At 38.7% G+C, this 17,797-nt stretch overlaps 1 protein-coding gene across 3 annotated transcripts in view; it reads right to left on the reverse strand.

Annotated features, from left to right (window-relative positions):
• Positions 1 to 17,797, reverse strand: part of Lama2 (laminin subunit alpha 2) — a 640,019-nt gene that overhangs the window by 117,909 nt on the left and 504,313 nt on the right. For all 3 annotated transcript variants that reach the window (XM_045157983.1, XM_045157982.1, XM_045157984.1), the window contains 5 exons: positions 16,320 to 16,482; positions 14,510 to 14,720; positions 3,461 to 3,577; positions 2,626 to 2,789; positions 1,484 to 1,622 (listed from right to left, as the gene is read on the reverse strand). In XM_045157983.1, coding sequence (XP_045013918.1) covers positions 1,484 to 1,622; positions 2,626 to 2,789; positions 3,461 to 3,577; positions 14,510 to 14,720; positions 16,320 to 16,482 — 794 coding nt within the window. The remainder of the gene's footprint in view (positions 1 to 1,483; positions 1,623 to 2,625; positions 2,790 to 3,460; positions 3,578 to 14,509; positions 14,721 to 16,319; positions 16,483 to 17,797) is intronic.

Raw genomic sequence — 17,797 nt, forward strand, 5'->3', positions numbered from 1 at the left:
TTGCTTGGCAATATAATAATTTTAGGATCCAGACAATAAGAAATAGTGGGTGAAAGAAGAGTTGTGATGTTATTATGTTATTTTTCTGGTTACTATACTTATTTTTAACTATATTATTAAGTTTTATAAACACATTATGATATATTTATTAATTTACAAACACATTTCCTCAATTTCAATTCAAAAAGCATTACATTTCTTCCTAACCCCCATCTCTCAACAATCTGTGAGATGTCTTATGTGCACCGAGCTGAGGCAGGTGCTTAGGTTACAAACATGCTCTGAGTGCTTTGTGCATTTTTCATGCTCTCACATGCTTCTTGAGGCCACAGTACAATACTTGTATCTACACTGTCCATACAGGATTTTGATGCCCTTGGACAGATTTTTGGAAAAAAGGAATTGATATGTACACTGACATTTACAACCATTTTAAATTACCTTATTTGTATGTGTGTGTGTGTGTGTGTGTAATATGTGTGCTGCATGTGGGGTGCACATATATAGAGGCTAGAGGAAAATGTCAAGTGTCCTTCTCTATCTCTCTTCTGCTTTATTTCCCCAGGTCTTTCTGGATCTGGAGCTCTTAAGCTTTGGTTAGACTGGCTGACCTGGGATCCCGTTTTTTTACCTCCCAGGTGTAGGGTTAACAAGCGTATACTGCTGTGCCTATGCATGGCTTTGTATGTGGGTCTTGGTGGTCAAATTCAAGTCTTCATACTTGCATAGCAAATGTTCTTTTCCTCTGTGCTATTTCCCCAGCCACAGAAAATGACCTTAAGCATCTAAAATCGATTTATGGCTTTAATATAAATCCTTTAAAGGTTTTGCTTAATAAGCAAAATGTTGCAAAGACTTAGCAGTGCATGTAAATGTGTAAATTGCTGTTACTGACTGTAGAGACTGAACATCCTCACAGAACCAAGCCATTCCCTGCTACATGTGGGTGCAGGTCCTCTGTCAAGAACATATGGAGTGCTCTCATGGATGCCACACACAGGAACCTTCAGGGTGATACCTTGATGACACAGCAGATTTTCCTCTACCTAAACTGTAACCTATCCCACTCCTTTCTTTCCTTTGAATAACTGCAAACTTCTCACCCAACTAGAGGCTAACTCTTTTCTACTAATCTATTTTCATATTCTTATGAGTCTTACTCTAAATTGGTTTTATTTATTTTTGTCTTCATTTTTTTAGTTGGCATAAAGTTATTTACATATCATTCTTTCTGGCATCTTCAAACACAATTTGTTTTTGTTGCTTTCCACCCTTCTCCTAACTGCTATCCCCCTCCCTATCAATTCCCCAACTCTCTTAACATCTGTTCCCCTTCTGTTTACATAAAAACTCATTTTGAATAAAATTTCAGAAACCTTAAAAAATATTTCAAGCCAAGTATTCTAGTTTACTAAGGTTTGTGGTGTAAGAAATTTGTAATGTAAAAAGATTTGACTTCTACTCTTAGCTCTTTGTTTCTTACCAGTTTTGTGGCATCATGTGCAAGACCTTTGGCTTCCTTGGCCACCTGCTCAGCTTTGTCGATGTAGTCTTTAATATTACTGTAAGCTTTGAAGGCTGCAGTGGCATTGAAGGAGATATTTTTAGCCTCATCCAGGATTCTGTTGGATTGAACCACATATGTCCTTTAGAGTAGTTAGTACTCAAATCAAATAATAACAAACATGGCTTTCAAGTACCATGACCAATGCAGGTAGAATCTTTGCAAATCATAATGTGATACCTATTCATTGTTTTGTACATTTCAATTTGAGGTCATGTTCTTTAGAGTACTGCTGTGAAACAGTAACAACATTTATTTATTTAGTTAGTTAGTTTTTGAGGTAGGGTCTCACTGTATCTCAGGCCGACCTGGAATTACCTATGTAGCTTCAAGCTGGCCTTGAACTCATGGTAATCCTCCTTACTCTGCCTTTGTTGTACTGGGATTAAAAACATTTGCCACTGTGCCCAGTTTATTTTATTATTTTGGTAAGATATTATGTAGTCTAGACTGGCCTTGGACTCACTATATAGCCAAGACAAGCCTTGAACCCCTACTTCTTCTGTTTCCACCTGTGGAAGGCTAGGAATACAGGTATATGCCAACAGATCTTTTGAACTGTTGTTTTACAGAGGAATTAGTAGTAGCTTGCTAGAGTATAAAAGTGGGAGTAAAAGTAAAAACCAAAAGCTGAACTACTATACATAGGGCACTAATTTCAAAAGGTACCTTTTAACAATGAATTGTTTTACTTTCATTAGAAATATAGAACTGAAATTTGAAGCAGAGTGTGTTTATATATTATTTAAAATGCAAATAAGGCAGGCAACCAGTGTGTTTTCTAATAAAGGACAAAAAGAAATTCTCTGAGGATAGCCTAAGGCTGTGTTCATTTCTTAACTAGCCATGGTTGAATTCACTTTTAACTTGGACTTTTGATACATCTCCAATAGAGCTTTGCCCACATTCTTCTAATTAGCAATTTCCATAGAAAAGCCATGCTGTTCTTTTATTCATAATTACTGAAATCACACCTCCAAAGTGATACTCTACCATTTTTGCTTGTCAAAGTTTTTGGGCAAGTGTCAAGAAACAGATATTTCTAACAACAAACAACATACCCATCAAGTACTGCAGAGGAGTCATTCAATTGAGCTGCATGGCTCTCAGCCTGGGAAACCTTCTCCGCAAGCTTCCTGTCCTTTATTTCCTGAGAGAGGTCATCTATTTTACTATTGAGCTCCTTGGACATTGGTGGTAATTTAGTTTGAATGTCTTCCACATACTGATGTGTAAAAAGAAGATAAGGTATTTTAAGCAAGTGAATCGAAGCCTCCTTGAATTTGCTAATTTCTCTATAAGGCATAATTACACACAGTTTTTTAAAGGAACTTTTAACTTACTAACATAGCAAAAGAGAAGAAAAGTAACAGCTACTACTTAATAACAATAATAAAAGATTTGGGACTTTATGGGACCAATTAATACCAAGAAGAATCAATTAAAAGGTTACTTCAACAATCAATATACCAATGGCAGCCATCAGACTCTTTCAGATAATTTACAAGTCTATTCCCAAATATCACTGTGCAGTGTATCAAACAATATGGCAAAAGATCTCTTTGTAGTTTGTCTTAACGAATACTGCACAATGTTAAAGCAGACTGTAAGTCTTACCCTAGGAACAAGGAATGCCTCTATCATCATGATGAAACAAAAGCTGACTGGCTTGTGGAAGTATGTAAATACTGCTCATAAACTCCTTGTTTATGTGGAGAACAATGCCAAATTCTAATTATTCCCAATAGGTGGGCATATTCATAACAACCTATTGTGAAAACATATTTTTAAAATAAACAAAGTATTTGCTTCTGTTATTGCAATTTCTCTTGTTAACCATTTACAGGAACCTGCACCATTTTCATTTCTTTACTCTGGATTCTATCAAATACTCACATCTATGACTGAGTTGATTTCATTTGCAAGTCGGTTGGCTTCATTGAGTATGTCATTTCCCTCTTTTAAAGTGTTCTCAATTTGTTGTTTGCCACTCTCAACAGCCTCCTTCTTTTTCTACAGCATAGGAAGAACAAGACTTCAAAATGTCATGGTGGTAAACCCTTCTCCTTACAAACTGTCTTTCCTGAGTTCCTGTACAAAAGCTTCACAAACAGGGTATATCATTTTAACAATGGGGCTAGAAGACAATGCTATAATTCACCCAGCCACTCCTCTGAGAGTTTTATAGTGTGTGCAGATATTTGCCATCCAATTTGGGAAAGTCAGTCATAGGAACAAAAGTAATGTTATATTAACTACAGAATTAAAATAAAGTGAGACAGAAAATTCAAAAAGTAACATATAAATATAAATAGAACTGGCCAGCACTGAATATGGCAAAGGATGCTACAGAATATGTGGAATACACTGAATTGAACTGGAAGTATCTAGTGAATTCCTGAGTCTATTTAGAAATGAGTACTTTGTGAGCATAGACATAAGTAGATGTATTTACTGGGAATTCTGTAAAATTCAAAGAAGTAGGATTTTTAAGAGAGCTTAGAGGGGCATACTTCAAGGAAAGGAAACTATCATCTCAAAGAATAAACTTAATGGACAGTTTCATCACACAAGAGCAGACTCAAACCTTTCTTTAGAACTCCTAACTCATTCATATTCTTTTAGTCCTCAATTTACCCATAGGTTTAACTGAATCAGCTAACCATCAGTCATGGTACATTTTTTCATAGAAATGCTAACAGAGATCTGAGGAGGTTCCGTGGTTAGAGGTTCTTGTTTGCAAAGCCTTGTAGCCTGGGTCCAATTCCCTAGCACTCATGTAAAACCAGGCACAAAGAATAGTGCAAACACCTGACCTTAACTTGCAGTGGCAAGAGACCACACACACACACACACATACACACACATGCACGCACGCATGCACACAAATAAATAAAAAAATATAAGCCCTAGTGATAAGCTTGCTTATGAACATTTAGTTCTCAATATGCACAGAGTCTATAAACTTTTCCTATTTCATTCTGAGGGCCTTGGTATATCACCTTTAAATGAGTAGGAAACTAAATAAATTCAATGATCTCAGAATTTGCATCTCTTCCAAATTTCCATGTTGCCATTTTAACTTCCAAAGTGTGTCAGTATGAGTTGAACCCTTTGTGAAGGTAGAATGAGGCAGAAACTTCATAAATAGGGTCAGTGCTTTTATAAAAGAGACCCAAGGGAGTTTACTCAGCCTTCTACCATATGACACAACAAAAAGGATGGTGATTTCAAGCCATAAAAATAGGACCTCAGCAAACACCAATCTTTTAGCACCTTGATATCAGATTTCCTCCCTCTTCCCTCCCAGGAGTGTGAGATATATGTCTTTCATTTTTGTGCCACCACGTTTTGGTATTTTGTTACAACAATCTGAATGGACTAAAAACAAAAAACATCACCCATTGGTTTACATAAGGTAACACAGCACAGTGAAGTTAAAATTGGAACCCTGATGTGCATAATTACAAGCCTTAGATCCTGAACTGTGAATCTAGTTTCTTCTTTTACATCAGAAATGTGCCAGGTTAGCACTAACTTCACACTCTCTGCAGTCATCCTATGTGTGTCCTCTAGAGACTCAGGTGCCTTGTTAAGCTTGTAGGTTGGATCTTTAGCTGCCTGGCTGGAGGAGGTGTCACTGGGGGCAGATCCTGGGGTACAGCCCAAAGGTGTGTTTGGGATTGGATCTGATTTCTAGTCCAAAGGTCTGCAGAACATTCTGAGCTTGGTCGGGGTCCCTGCTGTTTACTGCCTGTTCGTGTTGGCTGTTTGGTTGTTTCTCACTGCTTGGAAGTATGGAAGCAACTTCTTCCAAGCTTGACATAAACCCTTCCACCCATAAACTGTGCCTAGCTTGATGTTCGTCCCATCAACGTGGAAGCTGTCTCCTGCACCCTCCTTTCCAAATCTTTATATCAACTACTTCAGTATGTTTCTGAATAAAGTGCATTCATTTTGTCTCAAGGTTTTGCAGTTGCATTTACCAGATAGATGTCTCCAGCCCTTTGGATCAGCCCCTTTTTCATTTTCTGCTTGTGGTCAGTCTCTTGGCCACCTAAAATAATGTAACACCTGATCTCATCCTAATAATTGCCTATACACTAGCTATAACAATTGGAAGCAAACTTCAGGCCTACCTGGGATGAATTCCAAGCTTATAAAACTATGAAATCTTGAAAAGCTAATTTAATCTCTTATAAAATGCAATGGCCCTCAATTTACTACTCAAAGTGTAGCCCATCCCACGGCAGCATGAACATCTGAAGGAAGCTTGTTAAAAATGCACAATCTCAGTCCTTTCTGGTGAATTACTAACTCAGAATCTACATTGTAATAAGAACTCTCATGACGGATACACATAGTAAAATTAGATAGGGAAGATTTGGCATAGAACTTTCCTGACACATGGTAATTCTATATAATTATTAATCATTATAGCAATTACTTTCTTGTTCCTAGCAGTCTCTTATCTGAATTATATTTTAGAGGGTACACATAGACTACACAAAAATAACTATTTTATGTTTTTATAGAAATTGAAACATTGTGATTACTTCTTTTGGGGTTTCAAAAAGCACAGAATATTTATTGAATGCCAGAGACATCAATGCACCAAGGAGTCTTGTGTAGGGACCACTGGATACTAGTGAACTGTGCTTTCCTGTTGAAGCACAGCATATTACATGTATCATATGATATCAGAGAAGGTCATATATTACACATTAATAAGCCATTTCTCTCTATGTTATTTCCCATTTCCAGCCTATATAGCCATATATATACTTGTTAATTGGTACAGTGAATATATCCTTCACTACATTATGAATTCCATAGTAGTCTTATATATCACTTATCTCTTGTACCAACCTGAGCCTCCTCAATAAAGTGTTGAATGAATAATGGAAATGAAGTTTGAGACTTGGGCTGGTACCTTGTTTATTCAGCTAATCACATCTGTGGCTAATTCAGGGAAGGTTTATTTGTTATTGCCATTTCATAGGCAACAAATGCAGGAGCAGTCCCAATGTCCCTTATTTTAATTCACATCTTCTCTTCCCAAATATGTCACTTTTTTAAAAAACATAACTGCCAATTTACCCCTTATCTGTTGACAAACTAATTTAAAGTTATACTGTGCAAAGAAATTTAAGAATATTTTTAAATTGCCTTAGCTTATTTGTCTTAATCAATTCAAGTTAAAATCCTATTATTAGTGGAAAGGGGGCGGGTAGTAAAGAACTAAGTCTCATTCATTTTCAGTAAGCTAGGAAGTATCTTTTGTAGCTTTCTGATTGGTCAATTTAAGGAGCCAGTTGTCCTACAAGGATCAAACTATGATCTTGATATGATGAGCTAGAAGTTAAAGAGTCTCTAACGGTTGCTGATAGACTCCAGTAAAGGCTGTGCAATTTCAAAGGCTTTGCCACATTGTTTGCATTTAGAGGTATGTTCCCCTGCATGACGTTTAGAAGGGGTTGAACTACTATTGTAGGCTTTGCCTTTCTTCACACTGGTAGGGTTTGATTAAAGTATGACTCTTCTTGTGCTGTTTAAGGCTCCAAGAAATGATGAAACGTTTGCACATTCTTTACATGCATAGTGTCTCCCTCCTGTATGAATTATCTGATGTTATTTAAGCTGTGAATAGCAGTAATAGACTTGGTCACATTCCTTACAACCATAGGGTTTTTCTCCAGCATGGATTCTCTACTGTACATTGAGGGCTGAGTTACTATTAAAGGTTTTGCCACACTCTTTACATGCATAAAGACTCTCTGCTGTATGAAATTTTTTGATGTCTGTTAAGCTGAGAAGAACAGTAATAGACTTTGCCACACTCCTGACTATAGGGTTTCTCTCCAGTGTGAGTTTTCTGGTGTACAGGAAGGGTTGACCGATGATTGAAGGTTTTGTCACATGTTTGAAAGGGGCAGGGTCTCTCACGAGAATGAATAATCTGATGTTCTGAAGAATGGTAACAGGCTTTGCCGCATTCCTTACATCTACAGGGTTTCTCTCTGGTATGAATAATCTGATGATCATTAAGGTGCAATACTTAAAGTGCTTATCACATTGGTTGCATCTAAAGTTCCCCATGAACTTTCAAGTGTTGGATCAGCTGTCCAGAACATTTAAAGGCTTGGTCATATTCATTACATTGATATGGTTTCAGCCTAGTGTAACTTTTTTTCATGCACAATACAATTCAGATGAGAATTGAAGGCTGTGCTGTGTTCTTGACATTTGTATGCCTTCTTTCCTATATGAATTCTACAATGCCAAATGAGGTTTCCTTTACCCCTGAAAGCTCTGCCACATTCCTCACATTTGTAAGGTTTTGCTCCCATATGAAGGAGCTGATGTGCAGCAAGGGTTGAGGGGCAGTTAAAGGCTTTGCTGCATTCTTCACATTTGTACGGTTTTTCTCCCATGTGAATTAGGTGATGTTGCATAAGGTTTCTTTCACCACTGAAGCCTCTGCTACATTCCTTATGTTTGTCAGGTTTTGCTCCTGAATGAACACATTGGGGTTCAGCAAAGATTGAGGGGTATTTAAAGACTTTGTCACATTGCTGACATTCATAGGGTTTTTCTCCTGTATGAAATATTTGGAGTCGAGTAACAGATGAGTGAGTTTTAAAGGCTTTGCAATATTCTTTAGACACATGATCTTCAAAATAAAACTTTCTGTGTTTCATCAAATATGCAGAACACTTAAAGCCTTTTCCACATTCTTCGCTTTTGTAGGGCTTCTGGCTGGTGTTGAGTAAGGTTTCTTCTACTGAATGTTTCCCACATTCTTCACATTTGTATGGTTTTCCACAGTATGAACTACTTGGGGAATAGTCAAGGCAGAATGACATTTAAAATGTCTACCACATTCTTTACATCTGTAGGTCTTTTCTGTTATCAACCTTCTGATGTTGATCTGAGGAAAAGTCACTGATAAAAGCTTTTCTAAATTCATTGTGTTTGTAAGGCTTCTCTTGAATATTGACATCATATGGAATGGTTAGGGTGAGCAATGATGAAAGTATTTGGCAGATTCACTATATTTGCAAGGGTTCTCTGGATATGTGGTTTCAGGTTCTTTTCTCCTCCCATTCCAAGGCTGTTTTGACTACTCTAGAGAAATGACCTGGTATGCCTTACTCACAGCAAGACCCAGGGAGACAGGTTTCTGTAGTTCTCCAATGTCACATCCCAGTACAAATCTCACTGAGCGTGCTCCAGGCATTCCACCTCCTCTGGAGAGAATCGATGGACATATCCTTGGATGACAGCAGATCCATGGCATGGCTCCATGCAGACAAGTCAGCCACAGGATGCTTCCAGTGCCAAAAGGTCACCACTGGCAGGCCCCAGCAGGAGGTGACACTCCTGACAGACAGACTCCATTATCGCCTACCTATTTGATCTTTAAAAAAATGCCTGGAGCTGGAGAGGTGGCTTAGCCATTTAAGGAATTTGCTTACAAAGCCAAAGGATCATGGCTCAACTCTCCAGAACCCACATAAGCCAGAGGCACAAGGGGGTGCATGCATCTGGAGTTTGTTTGCAGTGGCTGAAGGCCCTGGTACAACCATTCCCCCCCACTCTTAAATAAATAAATAAAATATATTTTAAAGAAGAATGCCTGAGGAGGGCTGGAGAGATTGCTTAGTGGTTAAGGCACTCACCTGAGAAGCCTGAGGAGCTAGGATCAATTCCCCATGACCCACATAAGCCAGATGCACAGGGTGGCATATGTATCTGAAGTTTGTTTGCAGTAGCTGGAGACCCTGGCATACCCATTCTCTCTATCTGATTCTCTCTCTGTGTCTTTTTATCAAAATAACTAAAATAAAATAAAAATTTCAAAGGAAGAATGTCTAAGTATAATTGTTCTTCCTAGAAACAATGGTTGATTATATTGCTAACCTTAGCTTTCTAACTAAGCAAATGGTAATTCCTTCCACAACTCTGCTATTTGAGTATTGTCCTCTTATATTTTGCTTTTAGATGGACAGCTTCTTCAGAAACATGAAAAGGCTATTTTTCTGCCCGTCCTTTATACAACAACTTACTATTTTCCCCTTGTTCCTTCTCTCCTTCAGCAAGGTTATGAGAGTATACTTTGAGATGATGGTTCAACAGATCTTTCTGTGCTTCACTGAATTGCTCATCTGATCTCTTTCTGCCCACCAAACCCCAGTTTTCTCTCTATTGTGACAAATTTCCTTCTAACTCCATTGCCTCCAGTAATCTGTGTTCAAAGCCTTCTGTGATCTCACTCCAAATGCCATCTCCAGAGCCATCTTCCATTACAGACTTTCATGTTGCTTATGAGTGAGTTGGCCCACACTGTTTGACATTTCTTACAATCACCTTGGACCTTCAGAATTCCATGGTTGTGTTCACACTGTTCTTTCAAGTATTTCATTTTCTTGAAACTTCTCATGTGGTGCCATTATCTTTATAAGGCTTTTTCTGAGTTTCCCAGTCAATGTTAATGACAATTTTATAACTAGTGAGAGGTTAAATTTTCTACAATTTTCAGGTTAAAGCTATTTGAGGCCACTAATCATTCATATTCAATCCCACATGTCCTGTTAGCAATATCTCTTCAATATGGTTGACATTTAAATGTTATCTAAGCTTACTTTCTTATCATAAAATCACACTATTTTTATATGAGCCCCTCATAAATTCCCCCACATGTAATTTTAATAGATGATTCCATATTTTGGTTGTCTCATACAATGGTAGAGATGTAAAACAAATTCCTCAGCCTAGTCTCCCAATGTAATTTGCTTATGACTCATGGTCTGGAGTCTGCCTTTCTATACTAGCTGCTCCACTCATTCACATGAGGTCTTCATTTCAATTCTATCAACAGTTTGCTCTCAAATGTATTTTTCTCCCTCCTTCTTTCCCTTCATCTCTCCCTTTTTTGCCTCCCTCTCTTTCTCCCTTCCTTCCTTCCCCCTCCCTCCATCCCTTCCTCTCTTCCTTTCTTCATTTCTAAAATTATCATTTCCTTGTACATGGCTTTCCTTATTCCTAGAATATTCTTTATCCTTTGCTTCTACTAAGTGGCATTCCCTCTCCTGGGCCTTGAATAAGTGCTGGGAACTCTGTGGGAGTTGTTTTAAGACTTGACTTTGGTTTCTTCCTTGATAATTACTGCAGTACGCAGAATGTTTTGCTTGCTTGCTTGTACATATCTCTTTGTAGACATGCAGTACTTGAAGTATTAAAGGTGGTATTTTATATCAGTGTGACATCATATCTGAATCACTGGAGGAATATGCTTTGCTTGAGTTTGTCTTTTGAGACGGGGTCTTCCTCTGTATCCTAGACAGGCTTGGAACTCAATATCCTTCTATGTCTCCTCCCATGTATAGGCATGTGCTGCCAATACTATTTTTTGAATTTTTACAAAAAAATTTCTAACTTTAAAATTCTTACTTTTTTGCATGTGTAGTTTGTGTGGCATGTAGGCATATGTGTGGGGATGCATTCACGTGTATGTGTGCATTTGTGAAGGCCAGGTTGACACCAAGTGTCTTCCTTGATTGTGCTCCATCTGGTGTATTGAGACAGGGTCCCACACTTGAACCTAGACCTTGCCAAGTTCAACTTGTCTAGCTAGCTTGCCCTAGGTAGTCCCTGTCTCTGTCTTATAAGGGCTGGATTTCAAGCAGACAGCCATGCTCACATGGCGTTTATGTGGGTACTACTGGTCTGAACTAATATCCTCACACTTGTGCAGCAAGTCCTTTACCATTGGAGCCTCCAGCCCTTTGGGAGGATTTATTATTTTATTAACGCTTGTTGTTAGATCAACCTTTCCGAGTTTCTGAGTTCATAGGTTTGGGGTGAGGTCTGAGATACTGCATTATGGGGATGCTTATCTTCGAAGGACCTCATCATCATGAATAGGGTTTGATATCTTCAATTTTTCATTTAAGAAACTTGCTAACTATAGCTGGTGGCAGATAAAATTTTAATAATAAAAATAATAAAAAATAAAAATTTAATAATAAAAAATAAAAATGGCTACCACATTAAAGAAACAATCATTTAAGCTGGGTCGTCTTTTTTCCTTTGGCATGTGTGCATGTGTGGTGTGTGCTTGCGTGTGTGTGTGCATATCAATACTTGTGTGGGTATATGTGTCTGCTTCTGTAATGTGCATGTGCAGTGCAGAGGTCAGTGATGAGTGTCTTCTTCAATCTCTCTCCACCTTACTTTTAAGCTAAGCCTCACCCTGATCCTCAAGTTCACCAATTTGAATAGACGAGGCAAAAGACCTCAATAATGTTCCTCCTGCCTCTGCTTCTCTAGTGCTGTGTAGGCTACCTTACCATCCCAGTCTTGATGTCATTTTCATTGTAGGCTTCGGTACAGGGGAGTTTTAAAATCAGCTCATCATTCATCCCAAAGGGTATATTATATACACTGTTTTCAAATCTAGATGGTCATAAACTGAAGCCAAGGAGTCTTAGGACATGGCCACTGGGCCACCATAGGCAATGCCATTCACATTCCATAGGAAAGCTTACAGATCCTGTCTGTTTAACAAACTTTCCAAGTGATAATTTTTTAAAGCCAGTCTCATATCATTTTTGGTAGACCTAAGCCATCTATGCTTTATTCCAATTAATTTAGTGTATACATTTTATCCAGAAAGTTTTAAATAAGAGTTTACTTAAGCACAGCACATAAAATAAAATTTTAAAGATGACTTGAAACTCCAGTGCTGACTATGTACGCTCCAGGCATCTCCAGGGGTACCTAGGAATTATGGCTCTTGGTTTTAAACATCAGTAATGCAAGGAGAAGCTGAAAGCACCATTCACGGAGCCACTATAACTCTTGTTGAAATACTTCTCAAATACTTATTATTCTTTCCACACAAGTAATTTTAATTTCTTAAACTGTTGATGTAAAATGGAGAGGTGCCCCTCTGGGTAAGTTACAGCAGTGGTGTGTCACCTAGCTGGATAAATCATGCAGGAGCCTATGACAGGACAGCCATCCCATTGCCTGACTCTAATGGCAGTGCTTTTCCTTGAATGTTGCTGCCATGTCAGTGGACTCGGAATTGGTAAGAACTCGATACATCACTTGTGACACAGGCTTGCCGCTTCAGTTGTCCACTACCACGAAAAGGCAACATTTCAAAAGAGGGACTCAGATTTTATTGTAAACTTAATTAATCTCTGGCTTCTTAACCCAAAGGTAAATGTAGAGATTAAAACAAAATTCAGGTTTGTTTTATTTAATCCTCATTGTCAGTCAGCAAATATTTTGGGGAGTTTATGCTGTATTTCACGACATTAATAAATGTGAAGCTGCATATTAGAAGACAATCAGATAACTGCTGTTCTCAGATCTGCTGGGCAATCAACAGCAGTGGATGAGGGGTGTGTGTGTGTGTGTGTGTGTGTGTGTGTGTGTGTGTAGCAGTTTTTGTTTAGATACCAAATACAGATTTGTTGCATTTTAATGTGCTGAATATAGTCTTTTGAAAAGTGATCATTTTAACATGCTAAAAATAAGGGAGAAACTGAAAAAGAAAAAAAAAAGAAGACAAGGCAGGGGGTGTGGTTAGAGAGATGGCTCAGCAGTTACATCACTTGCCTACAAGGCCTAAGGACCCAGGTTTGATTCCCAGTACCTATATAAAAGCCAGATGCACAAGGTGTCACATGCGTCTGAAGTTCATTTGCAGTGGCTCATGGCCATGGCACACCTATTCTCTAGATTTGCCTTTCTCTCTCTCTTAAGCAGCCCTGTGAAAAAGGGAGTATCTAAGAATTATTGGTCTCTGTGAGGGAAAATGACCCAGATTTGATCTGCTAAGGTTACTGCTTTTAAAAATACATATAAGCTGGGCATGGTAGCACATGCCTTTAGTAGGAGGATTGCCATAAGTTCAAGTCTACTGATACTACATGGAACTCCAGGTCAGCCTGGGATAGAGTGAAACCCTACCTCAAAAAACTGAAAAGCAATCTATAAAACATATTCTGAAGGAAAAGGGTGAATGAGGGTTTTCTCAACTCTGTCTCTCAATGTGCAATTTCTCATGTGCTCAAACTCCACTCAAAGCAAAGCGAACTTCTATGATTGTGGGGCAACCAGCTGTCTGAACCTACTAAAGGCATGTGCTACCATGCCTAGCTTATATGACAGGGGAGGTCATGAGACTTAGGTATATAAAGCCTGCACATATTACTCTCACCAAATTGCCTTGAAAGCACTACACTTAATGTTCATATTCATATATAATGCTAATTTTACTTCTGGTTTGAGAAGCTTCTCTTTTCAGATGGTGGAATGACCCAAAGGCAACATAGTGCAGAGAAGAAGGGACAGAGGAGTGTCCAGCACTGAAACATTTCACACCCTCCAAGGCTCAGGGTCCACTGAGGAAGAGGTGGCAGAAAAAATGTAAGAGCCAAAGGAAGGGTACCACTCCTTACATATGTGGACTGGAGAGATGGTTCAGCAGTTAAGCACTTGCCTGCAAAGCCTAATGACCAGGGTTCGATTCCCCAGTACTCATGTAAGCCAGATTAACAAGGTGCGCATGCATCTGGAGTTTGTTTGTAGTGGCTGAAGGCCCTGGTAGCCCATTCTCTCTCTCTCTCTCTCCCCCTCTCTCTCTTCTCAAATAAATAAATAACATATATTTTAAAAATATTCCATAGTGTAAGTGATTTGAATTTCATTTCACTCAATAGGCGATGGGAATTAAGGGGATACATGCACACACACACACACTCTCTCTCTTTGTCTCTCTCTCTCTCTCTCTCTCTCTGTTCTGCCCCTTAAAGGAATCATTCAGAGTGGACACCTGACCTCTGTAAATGTGAATCAAGTTCACTGTTGCAGCAATGTTCAGTGTGATTTCCATCCCCAACTGGTACTGAAGGAATCCCTACCACTCACCTCCAAAGCAGTCATGTTTGCCTGGTTGGCAGCAGATAAGTGGTCAGCTTCTCTAATCTTATCTGTGGCTTCTCTCAACAGGTCCCACGCATCATCTTGTCTGCTCTTGTAGTCTGCCAGTTTCTCCCGGAGATCCCTCTCCATTTCTTCATTTTTGGCTCGGGGTTCTCCAAACAGCTTGTTGGCTTTCTTCAGAAGGCCTTCTGCAGCTCTGCATCCACCCAGAGCCCAAGCATAGACAGTGGCATTAACGCTTCAGGGTTCACTGGCATCAAAGTGTGTGGCAAAGAGATGCCAGCACAGAAAAATGCAAGGACATGTAAAGCAGACTCACTCTGTACTAAGCCAGGTTGAAAGCTGACATTAGAAAGAAGCATATTTTAAATTTTAAACAATAAAACACACTTTTAAAATTTATTAGTGTGACCACATTTTCAGTGTCAGTGGTCTCATGTTGTTGTCACAATGTGACCAGTGAGATGAGTTTTATGAGGCCTTTCACAAAAAATGATAAAATGCCACCTGCTCTATCACGGTGACACATTTTCCCTACTATGTTCTATATAGAAGTTGAATATTGACATATTTGTTTAGTAGTGATGAAAGGAACTCTATTTTTTCACCATGCTAATATAATTCTATGACTTTGATTTAATCTTCTTTTTCATATTTAAAAAAATTACTTATTTGAGAGAGAGGGGACAGATAGAAACAGAGAACCAATGAGCGTGCAAGGGCCTCTAGCCCCTGCAAATGATCTCCACATGCATGTGCCACCTTGTGTATCCAGCCTGACGTGCATACTGCGGAATTGAACCTGGGTCCTTCAGCATTTCCAGCAAATGCCTGAACTGCTAAGCCATCTCTCCAGCCTGATCTACACTTCTTTTTTAAAAATATATATTTGTTTATTTATTGAGAGAAGGAGTGAAAGAGAGAGAGAAGGGAAGGGAGAGAGAGAGTGCACCAGGGCATCTTGGCACTGCAAATGAACTCCAGACACATGTGCCACTTTGTGGGTCTGGCTTTTATGTGGGTATTGGAGGATTGAACTCAGGTTGGCAGTCTTTGCAAACAACTACCTTTAACCACTGACACATTTCCCCACCCCTTCTTTTTTCTTACAGCTAAGTAATCTTAAGGTTTCTAGGATTTGACTTATTTTCCAAAATGATAAAATATAGGATGGCCTGGTAAAGTTATGACTTTATTTATCAAGAGTATTCTTATTGATAATTTATAAGTAATTAACAGAACAAGCACATTGTCTTAATTAAAGAAATTACAGTACTAGGCAGATGGCTTAGCTGTTAAGGCATTTGCCTGTGAATCTAAAGGACCCAGCTTTTATTCCCCAGTACCCATGCAAGGCAGATGCACATGGTGTTATATAATGTTGTCTGGAGTTTGCAGTGGCTGGAGGTGTGAGTGTGCCCATTCACTCCCTCTTTCTCTTTTTCTCTGATTCTTTCTATCTCTCTGATATATATAAATATATATATATATATATATATATATATATATATATATAAAAAAATTTTTAAAAACTTATAGCACCAGAAAAGATCAACTATTTGACCATATATATATATGTGTGTGTGTGTGTGTGTGTGTGTGTGTCATGCTTTTTATTCATTACAAAGCACTGTAAGGCACAGGTATGTAAGAACCTGAAAAATGAATAAATAACAAACATCTCCAGGTCAGAAATATAAGGTAACTTCTACTCACATATGAGCCAAATATCCAGAAAATTAAAAATGGTCCTCAAAATTCATTTTATCCAATGAAAACACAATAGACTACTCACACCAACTCATCTTCAGCCAGCTCCTTCTGTGCGTCGAGATTTCTCCTCCTCAGTTCTTTCATCATCTGTTCGATCTCTTTCTGAAGCCGCTGTAAATTTCTCTCAGAAGTCTGGCCTTGACGTCCCAGTGTTTCATTTAGCTTTACAGCCTTTTCATTTGCAGCTGCAGGCGGCCAATCAAACAAATTTTGTGAATTAGAAAACAAAAATGTCACATGCAAAACTGGCATTCAACATCTGTGCTTCGTCACCATCTACAAATGAAATGCCATTTGGTAGCGGTGCCCCTGCTGGGAGCTGGAGATGGGTACCATGACAATCAACAACAATGAGGGAAGTGTGACATAGTGCTCCATATTAAATTTCCTTTGGGGTACAGTAATTACAGTGCTTCTAACCTCAAGTGGAAAGAATCCAAATAACTAAATGGGTCAAGCTCTCTTCAGGTAAGAGGTTAAAAATGTGGTATGTAGTTTAACACTTAGAAGCTGAAATACAAACCGTCAGCCTTGCTGAGCAGATGTTCATATTCAATCACATTCAACAGAGTGGGTGGAAATATGATCAGTTGTGAGCTCCTTCAATGAACCTTTTCTTAACACTTCCACATAGCCCTTTTATATTCGCTTTTTATAGGAGTGCAAGAAGGAGCACTGGTCCAGGGACAAGGGTTATGGATTAGGCCTCAAGATGCCTTCCAGCAGAAACATCCATCCTAAGAATCTATGTTTACTATGCAGAAAATGGGGGTTCAAGCTGTGCTCCTGGGAATGCTAGGATTCTCCAGGTGCCTTCACACATTCTACAAATGATGTCTGTTCTGCCAAGAATCTGTTTTATAGGCTGGTGTTCTGGGCAAGAGTTCATTTGGAAAAAGAATTCTATGTCAAATGAAAGTTTTGAAAAATGGTGAAATGAAACATTTTCACAGTTCTACCATTAATTTTAGACTAAAGTTTCCTGAAGTGTGTTCTATGGGCCATTAATTTGGTGAGCAGGAGGGAGTTATTTTCTCAAACTCTTTTGTCTGCTGCAAACTTATTTCTATTGTATTACATATGAAAATATCAAGAAGGAGGTGTCTGGGTTGTCCCAGTAATGTTTTCTATAGTTTAAAAGCGTATCTGAAAACTTCTTTAACACAAAGTAAATCCTGAACTTTTGATTCTGGAGAGATGTTTTTAGATTTGCACTGGTCAGAGCTCCTGAAACAAAAGCACATGTTTCTAATAGAGAAGCCAGGGGTGGGGCTGTGAGCTGGTGGCTGGTGTAAATGCTCTAAAATGTGGTTGTGCTTCCAGGACAGGAGCATCACCTTGGGGCTTGTTAAATGTACTGAGTGAAAAAGTCTAGTAGTCAGATGGACATCAGCCACCTGCTGCTTGAACAAGAATGTCTTGATGAATGCTGGCATATGAGAAGTTGAGGAGCAGAGCAATATAGTCTCATGTCTGACCTACACTCTCCAAATGCAGCTT

This window comes from Jaculus jaculus, chromosome 9, assembly GCF_020740685.1.
Source record: "Jaculus jaculus isolate mJacJac1 chromosome 9, mJacJac1.mat.Y.cur, whole genome shotgun sequence".
In the NCBI taxonomy this organism is placed as follows: Eukaryota; Metazoa; Chordata; class Mammalia; order Rodentia; family Dipodidae; genus Jaculus; species Jaculus jaculus.